This window comes from Melanotaenia boesemani, chromosome 1 (assembly GCF_017639745.1).
Source record: "Melanotaenia boesemani isolate fMelBoe1 chromosome 1, fMelBoe1.pri, whole genome shotgun sequence".
NCBI lineage: Eukaryota > Metazoa > Chordata > Actinopteri > Atheriniformes > Melanotaeniidae > Melanotaenia > Melanotaenia boesemani.
In genome coordinates this window covers 4,985,559-5,006,498 of record NC_055682.1, presented here as the reverse complement: position 1 = coordinate 5,006,498, position 20,940 = coordinate 4,985,559, and the positions used below count along the sequence as shown (strand labels likewise).

The 20,940-nt window shown below is 39.9% G+C and overlaps 2 protein-coding genes across 5 annotated transcripts; one reads left to right on the top strand and one right to left on the bottom strand.

Moving 5' to 3' along the window:
- Positions 1 to 971: 971 nt before the first annotated feature.
- Positions 972 to 5,599, bottom strand: sirt3 (sirtuin 3). 4 transcript variants are annotated; one of them, XM_041984448.1, is made up of 9 exons: positions 5,508 to 5,522; positions 4,870 to 4,928; positions 4,737 to 4,788; positions 4,122 to 4,301; positions 3,798 to 4,030; positions 3,602 to 3,702; positions 2,512 to 2,673; positions 1,762 to 1,965; positions 973 to 1,463 (listed from the first exon to the last, which is right to left on the bottom strand). In XM_041984448.1, exons 4-9 carry the CDS (start codon positions 4,166 to 4,168, stop codon positions 1,440 to 1,442), a joined length of 771 nt encoding a protein of 256 aa, XP_041840382.1. In that variant the 5' UTR covers positions 4,169 to 4,301; positions 4,737 to 4,788; positions 4,870 to 4,928; positions 5,508 to 5,522; the 3' UTR covers positions 973 to 1,439. The 4 variants fall into 4 exon arrangements, with proteins under 4 accessions (XP_041840369.1, XP_041840382.1, XP_041840375.1 ...); XM_041984435.1 differs by lacking the exon at positions 5,508 to 5,522 and having other exon boundaries at positions 972 to 1,463; positions 4,870 to 5,283; XM_041984441.1 differs by lacking the exons at positions 4,737 to 4,788; positions 4,870 to 4,928 and having other exon boundaries at positions 5,508 to 5,599.
- Positions 5,600 to 5,689: 90 nt separating this feature from the next.
- Positions 5,690 to 15,522, top strand: psmd13 (proteasome 26S subunit, non-ATPase 13). The gene is made up of 13 exons (XM_041984428.1): positions 5,690 to 5,821; positions 6,400 to 6,478; positions 7,291 to 7,325; positions 7,412 to 7,467; positions 7,550 to 7,593; positions 7,673 to 7,759; positions 12,639 to 12,810; positions 12,896 to 12,975; positions 13,063 to 13,188; positions 14,699 to 14,761; positions 14,870 to 14,950; positions 15,033 to 15,149; positions 15,236 to 15,522. Exons 1-13 carry the CDS (start codon positions 5,721 to 5,723, stop codon positions 15,329 to 15,331), a joined length of 1,137 nt encoding a protein of 378 aa, XP_041840362.1. The 5' UTR covers positions 5,690 to 5,720; the 3' UTR covers positions 15,332 to 15,522.
- Positions 15,523 to 20,940: the final 5,418 nt, after the last annotated feature.

Sequence of the window (20,940 nt, the reverse complement as noted above, 5' to 3'; positions counted from 1 at the left end):
GAGCAGTGGTTGCAGTGGATTTCAGACAGCAAGCCCAATTTTATTTGGTGACAGTTGGACTTATAAAAAAAAAAAAAAAAAAGAAGCAGATTGACAAACATGACATGAAAATAAAACTTCGCTCAGTTTTACATTCACATGATGGTAAAAAAAAGAGAACATCCCAATTAAACCAGGCTTAAAATAAACATGTTTCTCCAACTGAATTTGTCAAAGTTGGATTACACAATGTGGCTGGAAGTCCAATCATTCCTGCATGTACATGACTTTAACTGGTTCAACTGGACCACATTATTTACAAATTTTAATAAAGTCTTTTATTGTCTTCATGTTGGATCTGAATCACCTCATTGAACAGATTCAAACTGACTTGTTCAGCTGCAGGTCACAGCTTTAAATCACCATTAGCGACTCTCTGGCTCCCCCTGCTGGCCACAGCTCACAATTACTTATTAAAATCCGGACTTCTCATTTAACCTTTAAAAATAAAGATGAATCATGATGTGCATTAATCCACTGTTAAAAACAGTCTCTGTGCTTCTCTTTAAGCTATATTTAAGTTTCCAGCAGTCTTTTAGTTTAAGTTTTAATTTTGTATTTCACATCACTGACATTCAGCATGAAGCTTGAACATATTTTAGGAAACATGGAAAAAAAAAAAAATACTGCACTAGAGAATCTGTTCCAAAAAGCTCAAAACAAAAATTTCCTTCATTTTCATTGTGCTATATATACACTTTATGTGAAACTGCTTATTTTATATATAAAGGCAACCATCAGGATTTTTTCCCTTATGTCATTTACATTAATAAATGTGCTCAATAAACCAGTTAATGTCCCAATTATATAAATTATATAAAAACTCTTAAATTTTTATCGTTTAAACATTTTTTTAAGAATTCCAAAAATAATTTTGGGGAGAAAAAAATGCAAAAGGAAAATAATACAGAAATAAAAACAGGGATAGAAAAATAAAGGAGGAATTGTATTTATTAAATAAATAAACTGAAACTTGAATGACAAAGAAAATAAAAATAGGTATTTAATACAGTTTGTTTTTTGTATAATTAATTTAGTAAATTTTTGAGCCATTCTTATATTTATTTTGTTACTTTTAGCCCTCCATACTACAAAACTTCCAGAAACTAAATGTACTCCATACCATCTATTTTATTCCTTGTTAGTTCAGCGTGATCAGTTTATTGCACGAGACAAAGGATGAGAAAGATCCTGTTATACATCTTTTACCTGCATTTTATCTTTGACTTAGAATAAATTACCTGTTTTACTGCATTTCTACAGAATAGTTCATTGTCTGAGCTTCCACTGACCAACAATCTCATGAAAGTCAGAGAAAAAGAAGTCAGCTGGATCTTCTGCTGCAGTTTTGAGAGCAGCGAAATAAGTCAAACTGTAGGCAGTGAAGACAGGCGAACCTCTCACTCTTCTGTGTGTGTTGCAGCCTGCAGAGAAAAGTCAACGACATCAGTTTTCATGTGGTCACTGCAAAAAAAATGCCTGTTGCACATCCTAGGAAGCATCAAGAAAGATGTTTGAGTTCTGCAGAGCCTGGAGTATCAGTCTATGGAACAAAGTCTGCTGTGGATGGGATGATACAGAGAACAAAAATCAATATTTTTGCATCTGCTGGCTTCATTTATATCTAACCAAATGATAAACTTTCAACAAAAATGATTATGGTTCAAAACCCATCATCTAAATAAGAGACTTAAAAAGAAGACCAAAGAAAATCCGACTCACTTTCTGAGCGCCGGCCGCCATCAGGGCATCCAGCTCCCGAGTCCAGCCCAGGGCACTGACGAGGGCCTGAACGCCGCTGACCACATCGCCCAGCCGCACGACGTCATGAATGGCCCGGGCGAATGGCCCCACCGGGTCCCTGTTGATGAGCAGACGGGGTACAGAGCTGCGCACGGCTCCTGCCAGGCTGGCGAACGGTTCCACCTGCAGAGCAAAGAGAAAGTTTCACAGTGGGATTATTCTCCAAGAATCTATTTACTAACATAAACAGCAAATCATTGTTTTAATATGTTTTCAAATAACAGGTCCCACACATGCTGCATAAAAACACCATAAAATCACCTTTAGGTTCAGAGTACTGCTGATGCTGCAATCTTTAAATAACCCAATCCATCCTGTTGTAGCCTGAGCCTCAAAAATACTTTTTAAGAAGCAGCTTTTAGTTCCACAAAAACACGAAATACAGTTCTCAACCCCTGAAAATAATCATCCTAACACCACCAGCCAGGCTGGCCCGAAGATCATCTGGCAGAAGGCTCTGAAATGTGTATTAAATGATGAGAAATGGCTGAAAATATTATTTAAAAAGAATCTTTGTGGCCTGAAACACTGCTGATGTTGTGAAACCTGAATGGAAGGAGAATTTTCTCAGATTAGATGTAAAAGCAACTCACTCAAAACGACCACATCAGCTGTCAGTCCTGCAAATTCGACCTTTAATTCACTCAGTTTGAATCCAGCACTCCTCACCTCCAGTGAAGTTCCCATGACGATGAGCAGGTCTGCCAGTGGGAAGTCTGTGAGGTACTTCAAGAAGTGCTGAGGAAGCTCTTCCCCAAAAAACACAATGTCAGGCTTTACCACGCCCTTACAGGTGGGACACCTGGGGACCGTCCCACTCATCACGGCGGGCTAATGAGACACAACATAGAAACATCATAGTCTGCCCCTTTTTCCACATTGTTCCACCCCTCTTAATCCACACTGGTCTTACTGAAGAAGAGCACATGTTTTGGGGTACATTATTTTAAGCAGCCACAATGCACCTGGAAGGTGGGAAGTTAAAACTTGGACTTGTGATTTTTGACCACCTTAGATACTCATCAGGTAAAATAATAATAGCTGCTTTATTTGCCTTGAACAAATTCTCATCAGCAGTTAAATTAATTATATATTAATTATAAAAATATTTCTACAGCACTTTGTGCACCATTTAGTCAAATCCAGAACAGCATTCTATAAAAGTCTTGGTCCAGCCCGCATGGGTGTGTGTTTTCCTGCAAAGCAGCTGGACTTTCTTGTGATGTTTTGAAGTGGCCTGAGCAACGCTTCAGTTTTCTGAAAGTCTTTTGAAGGTTTTCTTTGGCTGCTTTTACACCCTTCTTTGTGCGTTTTCAGAGAAATTACTTCTTTCCTTGTTAACTTACTAGTAATCTGTATATCAAAACTCAGGGGATGACGCAGTGTTGTGTCAACATATAACAGAAGACTTAAAGAACCAGTTTCACTAGCAGCCTGTTACAAAGACATGTTGTATTTGTAACAGGCTGGGAAACAGGGAGAAAAGGCCACATGACACAAGACCTGGACTGAAACCAGTGGCAACCGGTCTGATGGAGGGATGAATCCTCCCCAGACCTCGGATCTCAATATTATTGAAGCAGTGTGAGATTATATTGACAGAGAACGTCCAGAGAACTTTCCTACAGAAAGAAGGCTCTACCATCAGAGAAAACCGTTTCCATGAAGAATGTTCGGATGGGTGGAAACCAGATCTGTGGGCGAAAGTGACATAATATCTGACTAAATGAAGAGAGAAAATGTGTTTGTTGTGACTCACTCGGAGGTCCTCATCCTTGTATTTGCGCAGGCACACTGTGCAGGTGGCGGTGGCGAACGTACCGTGGGCCTCCACCAGCATCTCTGGAGGAATCCCGGCCACTTACACAAACACAACAACCAAGCATTAAAACTTCAAATCGCAACACATTATCTATGCAGCGTTGCACACAAACTTCAGAGAGGTAAACGCATACGTCTCTCCAGCCCGTCGATGTTCTGCGTGTACATCCGGAGGAGCTGACCCTTTTCGTGAAGCAGACGCACAAAGTAGTGCGTCAGATTGGGTTGGTAGTTCCCCGGGTAGAGCTCTTTGGCCAGGGCAAAAAAGGGATTAGGGTTTTGGTGGAAAAAGTTGATTTCGAAGATAGCCTCAGCATATGGCAGGTTGTATTGCTGCAGGTTGTCATAGAGACCGCTTCCTGGAGACCTGCAAGTCCAAAACAATAACTGCAATAATAGGTTTAATAACCAGAAAAAAAAAAGCCACCATGACAGGAAACAACATGTGGTGTTTTTACCTGAAATCTGGGATGCCACTTGGAGTGCTGATCCCAGCTCCAGCCATCACAACAACCCTCTTGTACTGCTGATCTCGGATGCTTTTGGCGATGTCCTCCAGAGTCTGCTGCTTGTCAGATGCACCGCTGCCACGCGAGAAGAGTCCTCGCGTCCCATTCCAGCAGGAAAATCCTGTCCATCTGTGAAGAAATTAAAGTCTACTGTCAGAAAGTTTCCCCATTTATCAGCTGGAATTAAAGAAACAAGTGATTCAGCAAACCCAAAGACAACTAAACAATATTTGAAGATGCTTCCTTTAGCTGTGGGAAGCTATAAAATACAAAAGGGTTAAAGGTTCTCAGATATGGCAAATTGGTGTTTTTCTCTAATACAGAACTGGGAAAGAGTTCTGAGCCATCCCTAATTCTTTATATATGCCATTAAAATAGAAAATAAGCACAGTGATTTATTGAAACATGTAAATTAAGTATATAAGGAGAGGGAAACAGCTGGGAGAGTCAAATCAGTGCATGTTGGCTGATTTTATTGTTTTTTGTGTCAACATCTGACACTGCCTCACTACTAAACCTGCAACGTCTGATCAGATGGTTTGTCCATGCAGTCAGTGAAGGTACCTGAACAGAGCTCCTGCAGCTTCAGTCGCATTAAAGCTGCTGCGACCAGAGCCTATAAAACAGTGCATCGACCCCATTATTCATCAACCCTAAATGTTTCTGTTGCATTAGTTCAACCGTGTTGTCTACTAACCGTTTGTACGGAGCTTCCTTGCTGTTCCTGAACACAGGCTGCGGTACAAATAACAAAGTCTGACAGGTGACATTAACAACGAGCTTACTAAAGAAGCCATAACACAGTTGGGACAGCCACACTCGCTATTTTACTTAAACATATTTCTAAACATATGCAAGACTAACATTTAAAAAAAGCACGTGCTACTGATTTACATTGCCCGTGCGCCTGCTAAACTTTATGTCCTTCCCGGGCGGATGAGTACCTTAATATTTGTCAACAGTACACGCTAGCCTGATGTTGCATTCAATGCCACCTTGTAAAGGAACTGGAGCTCGAACTACTTTCACTACAAAATATAACTGCGTGTGCTGCCTTTGTGGAAATGTAACAAAATAATTGGCTGAAAAACGCTATCCAAATTAAAGACATGAAAATGCTAAAAGAACTGACTTGTTTGTTAGATTATCCTAGTTAGAGCGCAGCCCTACCAAATTTCCGGTTTATAAAATGCAACTTAACATTAGCTGTACTAGCCCATTAGCCGTGAATAGGCATTCATAATAGTTGTAGTTTTTTCCTTCATCATGTGCATCGGATCACAAATATTTAATATTTTGCTACTAAAAAAATGTTTTAAACAGGAGGATGCAAACCTTTTATTCGCTGGAGGCAAGGGCTAAAAAATAATAATAATAAAAAAAGTAAAAACTTTTAGCTAGCTTTAAAGACACCTCCTTCATGTCCCATAATTCTTTTCGCCTCGCAGCTGCGCAAATCCACAAGAAGACAGGCTATTTGATGTTAGCTGATAATTTAACAACACTTACCAATCCTGTATAGAATCTACACTTCATTCTGTCGCTACCATGAAAGATGTTAGCGGGTACCTCAAACAACAGCAGAGCAACAGCTCCACGCCAGAGATGGCTTCGGAGTGGCACGCCTTGGAAGATTTATACAACAAAAGGTAAAATGTCTGATAGCTGACGTTGAGGAGCCATGCTAGCGCTAGCTTGCTAACGTTAGCTAGCTCATTCATTGGAATTGCACGCTGAGTCATTCACGGAGCTAACGTTAGCCACTGAAGTAGAAGGTTAGCCAATGCTAATAGCAATCTAACAGATCAGAAAGTTGACTATTATAGTAATTTTAATTAACAATTGAGCATATCGGATAAAGTCTAATGTGTGTTTTGTTCAAAGTTTGACAGTTGTTAGTTAATTTGATGAAATATTTAGATTCTTTTCTGTCCCAAGTTTTCTTTACACTTTTTTTTAAAGAAATGTTGTGGATGACTCTTCTGTTACTATCATAACTATTAACAAAATGTTTTAGAAATCAGTATGTTTCTTATTCAGTAGCACATCCAACTTATGAGCATGTAAACTATTGTTAACTCCACCTAACACCATAACCAGCTGCTTGCTTGACAGTATTTGTTTAATTTTTTTGCTCTATTGTTTTACATGATAGAGTAATTTTCTGGCTGTTAGGATAAATAATTGCTGCTGCCTACAGTTTTTACTTGATTCTTTATTATTACAGATTGTGGCATCAGTTGACACTGAAGCTGACAGACTTTGTTAAAGATCCATGCTTCAAAACAGGAGATGGCCTCATACAGGTAGCTGCATTACAGTCTCCTTTTGTTTCTTTTACAGCATAGTTTCTTGAAGACCAGAGTTTTTCTCTCAATGATTGTATGTAGACAGTAAAACCTAAGCAGTTATGGTGACAAACTACACATACACAAAAAATTCCCCCAGCACAAAGTCTACTCCTTTTTCTAGCCTACTGAGTGATAAGCCTGCTTTTTCAGCAAAATGCCCAAAGTTGTACAATGAGTTCCCACTGCATGACATCAATTTGTGCACAAGTTTGGACAATAAATAATATAGAACATTTTACTGTCAGAGTTTTAACAGGGCACAGCATTGTAATAACCTGCAGCCTCTCAATAAGGGACAGTCCTGACACAAGCCAACAGAGACTACAGAGAAGCCTGGAAAAAATTAAACAGCATTTGGTGTTGGTTCAGTGTTTGTACTAGAGCTATTTCAAAGCTGTTTTAACTTTAGACCCCCCAAGGATTGGTTTGATTTTTTTTCCCCCTTGGCCACTGTCACTTCACATCACTTATAATTTTGCTTCGAATGAGATTGGAGCCTCCCCCGATTGCATTCTGAGTTTCTGAAAGGAACCGGAGTGCAGAGAGACTGTTGTTTATCTCCACAGATCACAGTGTTTGTCTCACCTTTATCCAAACTGAGGTCTTAAAATCACCTGTCTACTTTAAACAGACAGTGTTTGAGTACCATCATCATTTCTAGTCTCCCACCAGTACTTGCAGCTCTAGGACAGGAAGAATGATATTAAAACATGACAAATCTGGAAAATAACACTGAGCTAATTTAACTTTTCTGTTTCTTCTTACAGCTTTATGAAAATTTCCTCTGTGACTTTGAACACAGGTGAGGTGAAAGTGGTTGAAACATTTGGCATAAACTTCTGTTTGTTTACTGTTTGTTCTGCTAATTTACTCTTTCCCCTCCAACAGAATCAATCCGTTGTCACTGGTCGAGATTATCCTGTATGTTGCCAGACAGATGTCAGGTGAAAGCAACATTTTTTTCTCCAGAGCAATGTTTTTCCTCACTTTTTAAAAAACTTGACTAAAGTATTTTTTGGTTTTTAGATCCAAAAGATGCCATCACTTTTCTCGAAAAGACAAAAGAAAAGGTTAGTAAGTCAATACCAACACATCAGGTTTTAAAGTCAAATATTTCTAAACTTTGAATCGAACTTTGTCGTGTTTCAGGTGAAAAGTAGCGAAGAAGCGGTCATCCTCTGCAAGACATCCATCGGCAGTCTGAAGCTGGAAATCAACGATCTCCCTGCCACGAAGGTGAAACCTCTTCAACTCTCAGCCGTCTGTGTTTAGCTGTTGCTGACGCAGAACCTGCCTCATACCTGGTTCAGATATAACTCGCTGTGGCACGTTTCACGCCACATGTTCACAGCTGGTGTGTGGTAACAAAAAGCATTGGCTGTTAAATCCAACACCGTTACGAAGACGTGTGTCATTCCTGCTCTTACTGAAATAACTCTGAGCTGGCAGAATAGCTGCAGCATATCAAAATCTAACTTCATAATTTTTATGTGTTTTCTTTAGTATTTATATTGTCATTGTCAGAGCCATAAATAATAGCTGGTAGAGTCAGTGTCTGTCAGGGATGCATCTTTTATCACTGCAATGGACAGTTAACTAGAGGAGCTGGTTCAGCTGCTGTTTGACTGACCACAGGTTTAAATGATACTTCAGCTGTAACATGACCACAGCAGCAGCCAGAGCCACCAGAAAAAACACATCCAGTTGCAGCTTTACCTGTTCAAAAAAATCAATCAAAACTTTATTTATAAAGCGCCTTTCGTACAAGATTGTGGCTCAAAGCGCCTTACATTTAAAAACATTCCCGTCCAATCACCCTCACCCCCCAACCCCCATACAGGCACACACACTCCTTCAGCCTAGGATAATTCAAAGTACATGATGCCAGGTGCAGATGGACAAATGAGGAAACCTCATCAGTAGGGGATCCATCTGCACCAAGGGTGGGACAGTATTCTGCCAAGTTTCTGCAACTGCAGGGACACAGGAGCACGGCGGCCCGGGGAGACCTGGCTGAGACACCAGCCCCCACCGCCAAGACGTACGTCCCACCGCATCGATCAGCCACAGCCGGACACCACCCCCAGTACAGACGGACCCCCGTAGAGGAAACACTGGAAGGATCCAGAAACAATAAAAGGCAGTAAAAGAGCATTCAGTGTATAAAACGTCAGAAGTAATAAAACCAAATATTACGAAGCTAATTAAGACTTAAATAACTGAATATCAACTAAAAGCTAAGCTGAATAGATGGGTCTTCAACCGAGTGTTACAACCAACATCAGGATTTATCCTTTAACAGAACAAATTATCTAAAGCCATAGTTTTTAAGCTGTGATACACATACCAGTGGTGGTAGTCACACTCCTTCTAGTACAGTTTTTCCTCAAACCTTTTTCAGCCAAATACCCCCTAACCAATACGATGCGTTTAGGTTGAAAACTGAGTTAAACGATACTGTGCCATCAGTGCCTAAATTTTATTAATATTTGTAGCTGAAAATACACTTTAAATACATTAAAATAACATATTTCAAATATGTTGCATGTCAGCAATCCATGACTAAAGTTATGGCAATTTTTTTCTCGTTAAAAGTTCAGACTGTTTTTTGTGGAAAAGTGTGTTGGCAACATTAAAACATCTGGTTGTTTCCTCATCCAAACCTGTGAAGAACAGGACGTGTACATAAATAACATCACCAACTGCGTTTGCATGAAGAACTTTTGATACGATTAAACGTCCAATCAGAATAAAAATGCGTCATGTAAACATCTCGGCTCATCTGATCCGTCTCAGTCGGAAAGAATTTTCAGTCTGGTTGAAAGAGATGGTTTAAACCTTTTCATGACTGGATCAGCAGGGAAATAAATAACCAAGTCTACAATCATTCTGATGGTTGCTGTGGTGGAGGTTGTTTCTATGCATGCTTGAACCGCGTGGGGGTTGTGTGATTTAATGACTTACAGGGAAGACTCGAAAAATGGTGCCAACAAAACAGAACATGATACATTTTTGTTGGAAACTGAAAGAGTTAAGGATTATTTAGCATCTCAGTAGTCAAAAGGTTCAAAATAATAAAATAAATAATCTTCCGAATTTGTAGGCATGTGCATTTCAGAAGTGTTATGATTGTATTAAAGGTCCCATATTATACACTTTATTCCCAATCTGAGACCATTCATTAATATCTAAATGAAATATTTCCGCCATGGTATGGACAAATCGACCCTCAGTTTGAGTGCAGCGGCTTCTCTTCACCTCCCTCTTTTTAGCAGCTTCAGAAATGTGCCGTTTATGGTGGGCGGAACCCTGGTGGAGCAGCTCAGCTGTTGGCTCCGCCCATCGCATCGCCCGTCATGAGGTGATTGACAGGTTAATATATTTTCAAGCTATCAGACTAATAAGGCCGAAACGATAAAATAACTGCCAGCTCTTACCTCTCCAGCTGTGTCACGGACAGTTGGTATTGAACCTGGCTTCAGCTTCAAACGGTTGGCGAAGCCTGCTTTCCATGCCCCCATGTTGTGGAAACAGTCCTCTTTGAAATGCTGGCCACAGACATGCAAAACCTTTGGAAGTTTTCCGGGTACATTTCCTCCAAAAATAAAATTAATCCACTCAGTCCTCGTGGGTTCAGTGGATGGAAGTAAAAAAACGTTTTCGTGTTCATTTATGCAGCCACAAACAGAACAGTGCTTCTGTCGCTTAGCCATGTCCGCTAACGAGGGTTGCCGAAGAGGGAAAAACACTGGGCGCTAGGTGATGTTTAGAGGGCGGGCTTTGAGAGCCGGTAGACGGGTCCATCGCTCTGTGGGGAGTGGTTATTGTCCCTTATGACGTCATAACGTACACGCTTTCAAACAAGCTCATTTCAGCGCTTACTTCCCTAGAGGTGGAGCAGGGGGGAGAGAGAGCGCCTGAAAGAGTTTCACACTTACGGGTCTCCTACACATGCGGGGGGACCAGTATGACTGTTCCAAAACCATTAAAAAGTGAATTTTGCATAATATGGGACCTTTAAATCTTTCCATCATGTAAATGCACAGCTGATCACTTTATCCAGCGTCCATGTTAACATGCCAGCTGGAATCTCTGCTCAGATTGATTTTAAATGATTGGGTGAAAATGATTTCTCACAACCGGTTCATTATCATCTGTTGTAGGGGTGGGACGAAGTTGTTGTTTAGATACATGTGATTCCGAAGTGGACGATTCGGAACCAATGCACTTAATGTTTAAAAAAAAAAAAAAAAAAAAGTTAATCTACAGTGTAGAGGAACGCCAAAGACGAAACTCGAAATTGAAGTGCAGCACATGGATCGTCTGTGGCGTGCACCTAACAGACATGATGTCTGAGCGTGAAATCTGACCGGCACCATCTGCAGAAAAACCTGCAGTACTTTGGCTTCTATGGGTGGCTGTGAGGAAAGTCCGGTACGTTTGGGGAGGTGTGGATGAACAAACAAACTCTTGATGCAGATCAAAGAAGCGAACTCTGGTCTGTCTACAAACAAAGCTCTCGATTAGCTTCAAGTGAACCAAATACAGGAAGCAGACTTCAGCGGCATTGTGGGTAAACGTGCGCGTCAGATGGTAGGCGGCTCTAGCCAAGAGAAATGTCTCGGGCACGAAAGAACGCAGTAAAAGTTGTGATTGACGTTTGATCAACAGAAGATCTGATGCAGCGCCAGGTTTTGCTTTGATGTGGTTGAAACAAAAGTTGGGATTTGTAGGTAGAACTAAATTTTAGTTTATGTTACATTACAGTCATCTTAGCAGACACACAGTGGTCAGGCAGTAGCGTCAGGGTCTTCCCTAAGGACCCAACTGGAAGGTGTTAATATCCATCCCCTGCGGGAATCGAACTCTGGTCTCCCACATGGAAGCTTAGATTTCTTACATTGATATATAATTAAACATTACAATAATTAAACATTAAACTCACATTGGTATATAATTAAAAATTTAAATATTTATTACATAATTATATTTTACATGAACTTTTTTATTTTTCTATTTCTCTTGTAACTCCTGGAGTGAAACGCTGCTCTAGTTTTACACTGAATTATCTCTCAGCAACTGCCAATTTACAGATTACACAGAGTAAATTCTGGATAAATACTTTTATATAATCAAATTAAAACGACCATCTATCTAGTTTTTTGTGGTCTAAGTGACCTACTTGTTTTGTTATGGTGCCGCGAACATGTCACATGATCAGATTATGCCGGTGTGATCCCAGATCACAGGATGAGGCTGATGAAGTTTTAACCAGATATAGTGGAAAAAAAATGGGTTTGTATCCATAATGTTCTCGTTGATTATCCTGTTCATGCGCGAGAGGTCAGACTTTTTCCTTCAGGGGTGTGTGATCACGCTGGCATGATCAGATCATCTTCACATCGCCGTGACAAAGAAACTAGGTCACCTGGAGCGCTACTGTCAGCTTCACGCAGAGGTTCAGGTCTGAAATGGATGTTTACAGACCATTAAAAACCGGAGATATGATCATTTCAGTTTAATAATACAAACATATTTATCTGAGCGTCAAACTGGAATGGACAGGCATTTCTTTTCATATACAGAATTTTTGTCATTTTACTAAACAGAAGTGTTTTTGGGGTTTAATTATGAGAAAAGTATTATTTATTACAGTGAGTTTAATTATTTTTCTGCATTTTCGTGCCCAATATGTTAATAAAACAAGTTAAAGTGAAAAAGAAAATCAGATCATACAGGCTGTGTTGGGACAAATAAATATGGTTGTGGTAAACCTTTTTATGTGGTATTTAAAGGCAAAATCAAAAGTATTCAAGCAACCAAAATGGTCTCAGACCCATCAGGTTTATAAAGTTGTGTGACAAATTTAAAATGTTCTGGTGATTAACTCTTTTTACAATGATGGCTGCCACCATTCAACAATGAGTAAAACTTTTATTTGGATCTAACCAACTATCCCGCCTCCTCCTGAAGCCTGATGGAAAAGGGTCGGTCTCTTCTACTGTATTTAATGTCACTCATTAAGGAGGTTCTTGTTGTTGTTTCTCTGGTTGAAAAGGGGATGAAATCTTCTTTCAGGTTAGAAGGTTTAAATCTGTTTGTTTCACACCTCCAGAAAATCATCGAAGAGGTCGAGGAGATACTGAATAACTTGCCGGGGGTGACGTCGGTCCACGGACGCTTTTATGATCTTTCTAGCAAATATTATCGCATCATCGGAAACCACGCCTCCTACTACAAGGACGCCCTGCGCTACCTTGGATGTGTGGACATCAAAGACCTTCCAGGTGAGGAATGAGTTGATGGAAGTAAAGCAGAACCCAGTTTGTTATTCAGATCAGAGTACCTGAATAAGGGTTGTCGACTCCACAGAAACAGAGAAGCAGGAGAGAGCTTTCACTCTCGGACTGGCTGGACTCTTAGGAGAAGGAGTTTACAACTTCGGAGAGCTGGTGGGATTTTTACCAACCTTATTGATAGTTTTATTTTGTTAAGGGAAGACTGGGGTGTTGATGATGATCTGCTGGTTGTCATTGCAGCTGATGCATCCTGTCCTGGAGTCCCTGAGGAACACAGACAAACAGTGGCTCATCGATACATTATACGCCTTCAATGGAGGGAATGTGGAGAAATTCCAGGGTTTCAAGCCTGCCTGGGGCCAGCAGGTGAGTCACATGGACCAGTTAAACCAGGAGATGCCCAAGTCCAGTCCTCGAGATCTACTGTCTCTAACTTTTAGATGCATACCTTCTCCAACACACCTGAACTAAATTGCTGAATTCCCTCCTCCGCCTGTCATTCAGCTCTGCAGAGGCCTGCTAACGAGCCATGCCTTTGATTCAGGTGTGCTGGAGAAGGGATACCTTAAAAAAATCCAGGAAAGGAGCTCTCGATGACCCCTGAGTTACTCCATCATCTCTCTGTGGTTTCACACTCTGGATCACCACACTGTAAAACAGTGGTGTGACGAGTTGTTGTGGCCGACGCTGCACCTTTGTGTAGCTGACCATGGCTGCAGCACCAGCTAGTGGGAGCTTGCTCCATCACGTCTCAGACCAAACAGTTCAGAAGCATTTATCTCTACATTTATTGAAATAATTAGGAAACTTGAGACAATAAAGGTGATGGAAATCCTGCTGCCCAGAGCAACGTAAATTATACTTTTTTTTTTTTTAATTTTCTGTATGTCATTTTTTGTTGAACTTGTTAGCTTTGATTGATCCACATATTCCAAGAATTTCTTCAATAATTTTTTTTTTTTTTTTAAGAAAATGCCTGTTTCCATCAAATTGTTGCACAAATTAAAACAAGCTGAAACTAATCAGGTTAACTAACATTACTCAGACCAACAAATAGACAAATTTCCCAAAAAATTTAAAATTGAATCAGTAATTATAATTATGAGACTTTAGTCAGCCAATGTTTACCAGAGGCCAAAATGTACTGTATTTATTAAAAAACCATTGGGTTTGCTCCCCAATTATTTTATTTATTTTTTTTATTTTATTTTTAATTTATTTAATTAAAATTTTATTAAAATTTTTTATTAAATATTCTTTTATTTTCTTTACATTTCTTATTATGTATTTGTGTATTTTATTTGTATTTTTATTTTTTTTAAGTGGGAAGGTAAAGACTTTTCTACAACTGATGATATGGAAAATGCAAAATAAAATATTAAAATAAAATACATCTGACAGTTCTTTAAATGATTAAACGTTGATTTAAGTGCAGACAGCATGAATCCATGTTCTCTTTGCAACTTATTTGTGTTCACTCTTCATCCGTGTGATGGCCTGCAACACGTTCCCAAAAACCTGCTGGGACAGACGTCATTTAGGCCTAAAAATTAATTTAAAACCTAAATAAATTAAAAATGAATGTGGTTTGATAAAGAATTACTAATGAGGATAAAAGATGGAAAACCAGATCTTGTGAGGAAATCATTGAACAGTTTAAAAACGAGGTTCCTCAGTGAAAGATTGGGAGGGATTTACATTTTCAGGCAGAATATCATGAAACCATTTAAGCAACCATGAAATATTTTGGGTTCATAATATCTGCAGCAACACTTTTTATGTCTTGTTACTGGTCTCAGATGTGGTCCGATGCATCGTCTGATTCACTGGCACAGTGAATGTATTTTAACCTTAACTGATGAAAACTCATTTACAGCCGGACCTCGCAGCACATGAAGCCAAACTGATGCAGAAGATCCAGCTTCTCTGTGTGATGGAGGTAAGACCCCCGTTACCCGTTACACAAGATCATTTGATATTCAGAAGCTTTAAGACCAGTTTAGTTCTGATTTTTATGTGTGCGTTTGTCCAAATCTCTCCCTTCCAGATGACTTTCACTCGCCCTGCAAATCACAGACAGCTGACCTTCACCGAGATCGCTCAGAGCGCCAAAATCCCCGTGAATGAGGCAAGTTCAGTCACCATATACAGCTGAGCCTGGTGCAGGCTGGAGTAAAGCCCTAACCGGTTCTGATGTTTGTCTCCTACAGGTGGAGCTGCTGGTGATGAAGGCTCTGTCTGTGGGCCTGATCAAAGGTAACATCGATGAGGTGGACCAGAAGGTGCAGATGACCTGGGTGCAGCCCAGAGTTCTGGACCTGCAGCAGGTTGGAGCTCATTTTGTTTCAGAGTTTTGTTAAACTCAACAAGCTCCATCATGTTACTGAATTAAACCTGTCTGCCATTGTTTCAGATCAAAGGCATGAAGGAGCGGCTGGACTTCTGGTGCGGGGATGTTAAAAACATGGCCATGCTGGTGGAGCATCAGGCCCACGACATCCTCACCTGAACAGGCTTCGGTCTGCAGAGAGAAATCTCCACATTTCTGCTTTGTTTTTCTTTCTACTGGATGTTCATTCTTTTGTTACCGTCACTGTTTATCAGTCTGTAAATGAAACTGTGCTATTTCACAAATAAACAATTGGAACAATATCCTGGAAAAATGGACCGCACAAATAAATAAAGTCTGTACAAAAGTCACATTCACCCTTTGATTTGTCTGTAGCAAAGTGTTCTCTCTGATATATGTGGGTTTAGTCTAGTCTTGGGTCTAGTTTTTGTCATTTAAAACTGATAATGCAAAGGCGATGAAGGGCGTGTCGATGTTTCCGAGCCAGTTGGGTTGTGTATCGTCTGCTTGGGGATGGGAGGGGTCCTCAGTGATCGGGGGGGCTTTCCTCACCACTGACAGCCTGTACAGTTTGGTCAGAGGGTGGTGGGCTTACTAGCCTGATTTATTATAGGAGCGTTTTATTTGTTGTAGTGGTAAGGCAGGTGAACCAGGATGAGATGTTATCGATGAGGGTGGATGAGTAATCTATAAACGAGGGGTTAAAATGTCTTTCCCTGAGCAGATGGAAACGTGCTTTTTTTGTCAACAAGAATCAGCATTTAGTGAAAAGAACAGACAGGAGTCGATCTCTGTCTCAAGATACTTCAAACTCTGCACTTGCTCCACCAGCTCACTGGATGCTGAGTGGCTGGAACAAGAGAGAGGAGATGGGTGAAACTCACAGATGTGTCATATTTCCGCATATTTTCCCATCATTTGATAGACATGACTGTTTTCACCACTACAAGGATGACATCTTGTCTCTAATTTAGGCTATAGACACGTGTCCACAGTAAGGGTTATTTTCATTTTTGGAAACAAACATTTCAGTAGTGAAATCATTTTTATTGCTCCAACAGAAACATTTATATTTTCTTTAAACTTTAACTTGAGTAAAACAAAAGCTAAACTTATACACAATGGTGTTTGCCTGTGCATTTACACACGTGGACAAAATTGTTGGTACCCTTCGGTTAATGAAAGAAAAATAATGTTCACAGAAATAACGTGAATCTGACAAAAGTAATAAATAAAAATTCTATAAAAAATTAACCAATGAAAGTCAGACATTGCTTTTCAAACATGCTTCAACAGAATTATTTAAAGAATAAACTCATGAAACAGGCCTGGACAAAAATGATGGTATCCTGAACTTAATATTTTGTTGCACAACCTTTTGAGGCAATCACTGCAATCAAACGATTCCTGTAACTTTCAATGAGACTTCTGCACCTCTCAGCAGGTATTTTGATCCACTCCTCATAAGCAAACTGCTCCAGTTGTCTCAGGTTTGAAGGAAGCCTTTTCCAGACGCCATGTTTCAGCTCCTTCCAAAGATGCTCAATAGGATTTAGGTCTGGGCTCATAGAAGGCCACTTTAGAATAGTCCAATGTTTTCCTCTTAGCCATTCTTGGTGTTTTTAGCTGTGTTTTGGGTCATTGTCCTGTTGCAAGACCCATGACCTGCGACTGAGACCAAGCTTTCTGACACTGGCCAACACATTTCTCTCTAGAATCCCTTGATAGTCTTGAGATTTCATTGTACCTGCACAGATTCAAGACACCCTGTACCAGATGCAGCAAAGCAGCCCAGAACATAACAGAGCCTCCTCCATGTTCCACAGTAGGGACGGTGTTCTTTTCTTCATATGCTTCATTTTTCCGTCTGTAAGCATAGAGCTGATGTGCCTCAGCAAAAAGTTCCATTTTTGTCCCATCTGTCCATAGGACATTCTCCCAGAAGCTTTGTGGCTTGTCAACATGTAGTTTGGCTTTTTTATGATTTGTTTTCAACAATGGTGTCCTCTTTGGTTGTCTCCCATTAAGTCTACTTTGGCTAGACTTAATGGGATACCAACAATTTTGTCCACGTGTGTAACTTACAATATTGTCTGTAAATATATCATCATGACTCAGTTCATCTTTCATAAAATGACCCTGATATTTAATCTTTTTACAGACCTCCAGACGCTTATTGGACCGTTGGAACACAGGGAAATTAGTCCTGCTTGGTTCTACATATTAACACTGCACTCTTGCTGTGTTAATGAGAAAAAGATGGACAGCAGACTTCAATAATCAGCCATTTCATTTCCATCCACATTCCCAGAAAAAGCAGCATACAAAAATACCACTAGCAAATCAACACCAGTAGAACAATACAATGAAAATAATAACTACAATAAAACACATATAATAAAAGAAAGACTGTATGGTTGCGAATTTTATTTGTTCATCTGATTTATTTTATTCATTAGCTTTAATTCACTCCTATTTATTAATTTATTTTATTGATCATGTAAAGTTATCTATTAATTGTTATTCATTTATTTAATATTCAATTGTATTACATTTAAATCCAGTCTTTTTTTTTTTTTTATTTCTTCCTTTTTTTTCCCCTGTATTTATTTTATTTTTATATAACTGTAAATAAATTCAGGCATTAAGGGGTTAAAGTGCTAGGATTCAAAGTGCATGTGCTTCAACATCAACTGAAGATCCAGCTGCATCTCTCAGGTCCACGTTCAGGTCTTTGATTTGTTCCTGTTTCTTCGGGGCATCACTTTCAGATCCTCTGAAAATGATGTCATCTGCCGTAGAAAGTTTTATAACCCCGACTCTTCTTCTTTTGTCCTCCACTTGTTCAGTTTCTGCCACCAAGCTGAGATATGCCAAGCTGAGATATGCCAAGTTTCCCCACTAATGTCTACCTGCAAAAATCCTTATTTCTGTGTATAAGCTGTGTTATTTTTACCAGTTTTCAGAGATGCAACTAAAGAAATGGGAAGAAATGATGTGTCCTTGTCTGCTCTCACCACGTTAACATGGCTGACTCTCCATTATAGATGCAACTAGGTGGGAAAAAAATGGCGATGCAGCTATGATATCGTGATCCAGTTCTTCACAGCAGCAGCACCAAGCCACGCATGAGGCCATGCTGTCAGACAGATTTAATGCATTTTACACTCACTTTGATCTCCTTTAAAAGAGTCAGCTGCTAAGTCTCCGCTGCCTCCAGGAGACTCGCCACTGTCAGAGTCCACAGCAGCTGTGAGAGGAATCCCGCTGAGAGTGAATATGAGCAAAGCTGCATGGTCTGATAACATCACCAGCATGTGCCTGTCAGCTGGAGGATGTTTTTACTGACATATTTAACATATCACTGGAGAGTGTTTCCACCTGCTTCAAACCAGCTACTACCATCCCAGTCATCCAAGTCAGCCTGGACCACCTTATCTTAATACACCTTTACTTTCTTTTAACTAATCTTGAAGCTTTAATTAAGGGAAAACTTTCTGTAAAAGTAAACGTTGTATAGAGCAAGTTTAAAGAATTGCTGAATGTGGCCAAGCAAATTTCATCTGCATCAGATGTTTTTGTCAGATTTCTGGTTGGATATTTCTACTTCTGACAAAATTCAAACTGTCCACATGTTTTATTGAAGAGGTTGAAATATTGACAAACAGTTAAAACCTGAAAGTTAATGTGCTGTTTTTATGTTTCTGTATGATCGTTATCCTGTTTGTGTTGCTTCAGATCAAACCCCATTTTTATCTTCAGGGCTGCATTAAATCCTTGAAACATAGATCGAAAATTTAAGAGGTTTTGCTCCATACTGACGTGACAGCATCACACAGTTGCTGCAGATTTGTCGGCTGCATCCATGATGATAATCTCCCGTTCCACCGCATCCCAAATCTGTTGGCAGGCTGTGGTGGTTAATCCAGGCCACATTGGTACTAAGTGGCTCAAAGTGCCCAAAGAAAATATCCCCCACATCATTACCCCCAGTCACAGGCAAAGAATGATGTATGAAACTAGCATACATGGTATTTAAAAGCCTAAACACTGTGCTGTGTGTTGAATTATAAATACTACAAGGTGATTGTTATGGCTGTCACCTGTTGATCTGACCATTTTCCGCTGCCTCATTCCAAGGATTAGGGCCGCGCCATCACCTGGTTCACCAGCAGCTGTGTCCATTTGCCTGACAGCTTCCTCTCTTTGAGGCTCGATTGTTAGTCTGATTGTAACTGTTTATTGTTGGATTGTGTGCAGCCTCTTAGAGTTTACTGAGGCCTAGCCTCTAAGGTGGTTTTGCTTGACTCTGTAAATTGTTACTAAAATTGGGCAACGTTCATTAGATTCAGTGTGCGTCCTATCACTCAGTAGTAAAAGTTAATCGGTGCTACTCCCTGTTGTAGCTTAGTGTTTTTTATTCAGTGCACTCAGGTTGTGTTTCTTTGATTTGAACCTTACTCAGTTATTTAGTTTGCGTGTTTCCAGATAGTCCCTTCTATTCTGTTTCTTTCTTTGAGTAGCACCACCCGCCTATCCCTCCTGTTTGTTTCTGTTTGTTTGTACTCTGCTTGCCACTTGGGACAATAAACTCCCTGTTACTCCACCTTACATCTGGGCATCTTCTTTATTTTATGTTACTTCCCCTTTCCCCAGCCGAACCAGGTTGCAACAGTGGTGAGTCTAAATATTTTAACATCACGTCATCATTGTGCATAACATTGTGGTCTACTTACAGGTAACTGGAGTAATAGTAAGAGGAATATATCAGATGCATATTTTGCTCATCGAGCTACATACCATCTCCATGGAGATGATGATTATTGTTGATTGTTGATGTGCAGCACTTTGGAGACTTTTCATTGTTTTTAAAATGTGCTTTATAAATAAAGTGGATTGAGATAATGTCACAACTCCTCTGATTCCTCAACAGCATCATGATGTGTCACTGAGCAAAGGTGGCTTGAAGAGGGGCTCGTACGGTGGCCATATTGTGGAACAGAAAGGGGCTGAAGAATTAACTAAAGTGTTTCCAGATTAATTTGAATAAATGTGGGATTGTCCTCCAGCTTTCTTATTCCATTCACTTTGTGCACAAAATCACTTTCACTGGTTGCATAACAGCCCTGGAGCATGATTCTACCACCACCGTGCTTTGCAACTGGCAAATGTCATCTGACCATTAAACTGAAATACATTTTACTCGAGAACAAAGGATGTTCTTTGTTGTGTTTTTGATTCTGCAGCTGTCAGGAAATGACTCAGAGAAACGTTCCTGACTGATCCTCTTTCCAGATGACGACCAAGCTACTTTGAACTTCCCATTTTACCTTGTGTCAGTTCACCACCTTATGGGGTAACAAACCTTTTAATGTTGTCACAGCAGCTCCAGTCCTGGTCATTAAGTTAAAAAACTGAACTTTAAACATCAATAAATTTATCTTCCTGTTGGTTTTTAAGCCTTTAACAAGTTTTTCCTTAAAGATATATGTTAACAGACAAACACGCACACACAAAAAAAGAAAAGATAAAAATGAAAGTCAGCGTGAGATTCACGTCCTAAGGGTAAACTAGAGTTAAAACTGTGCACCAGACTGCAGTTTGCTGACATTTCTCCCATTTAAGCAACTCTTTAAAGTGAACAGAGGGTTTGTCTCGATGCCTTTAAGTTATTTTCTGCTTCATTTGAATCTTTTTACGTTGAGCACTTTGTGTGTGATTCGTCCTCATTGTTGTTGGACAGAAAAGAGCTCCACAGTGTACGGCAG

Coding starts and splice junctions, on each gene's coding strand:
- sirt3 (XM_041984435.1), bottom strand. CDS start 4,969: ATGGCTTCTTTAGTAAGCTCGTTGTTAATGTCACCTGTCAGACTTTGT. Junction 4,302..4,736: donor GCTGCAGGAGCTCTGTTCAG/GTACCTTCACTG, acceptor ATTTCTTCACAG/ATGGACAGGATTTTCCTGCT. Junction 1,464..1,761: donor TGGCGGCCGGCGCTCAGAAA/GTGAGTCGGATT, acceptor TTTTCTCTGCAG/GCTGCAACACACACAGAAGA.
- psmd13 (XM_041984428.1), top strand. CDS start 5,721: ATGAAAGATGTTAGCGGGTACCTCAAACAACAGCAGAGCAACAGCTCC. Junction 7,468..7,549: donor TGTTGCCAGACAGATGTCAG/GTGAAAGCAACA, acceptor TTTGGTTTTTAG/ATCCAAAAGATGCCATCACT. Junction 12,811..12,895: donor GGACATCAAAGACCTTCCAG/GTGAGGAATGAG, acceptor TCGACTCCACAG/AAACAGAGAAGCAGGAGAGA.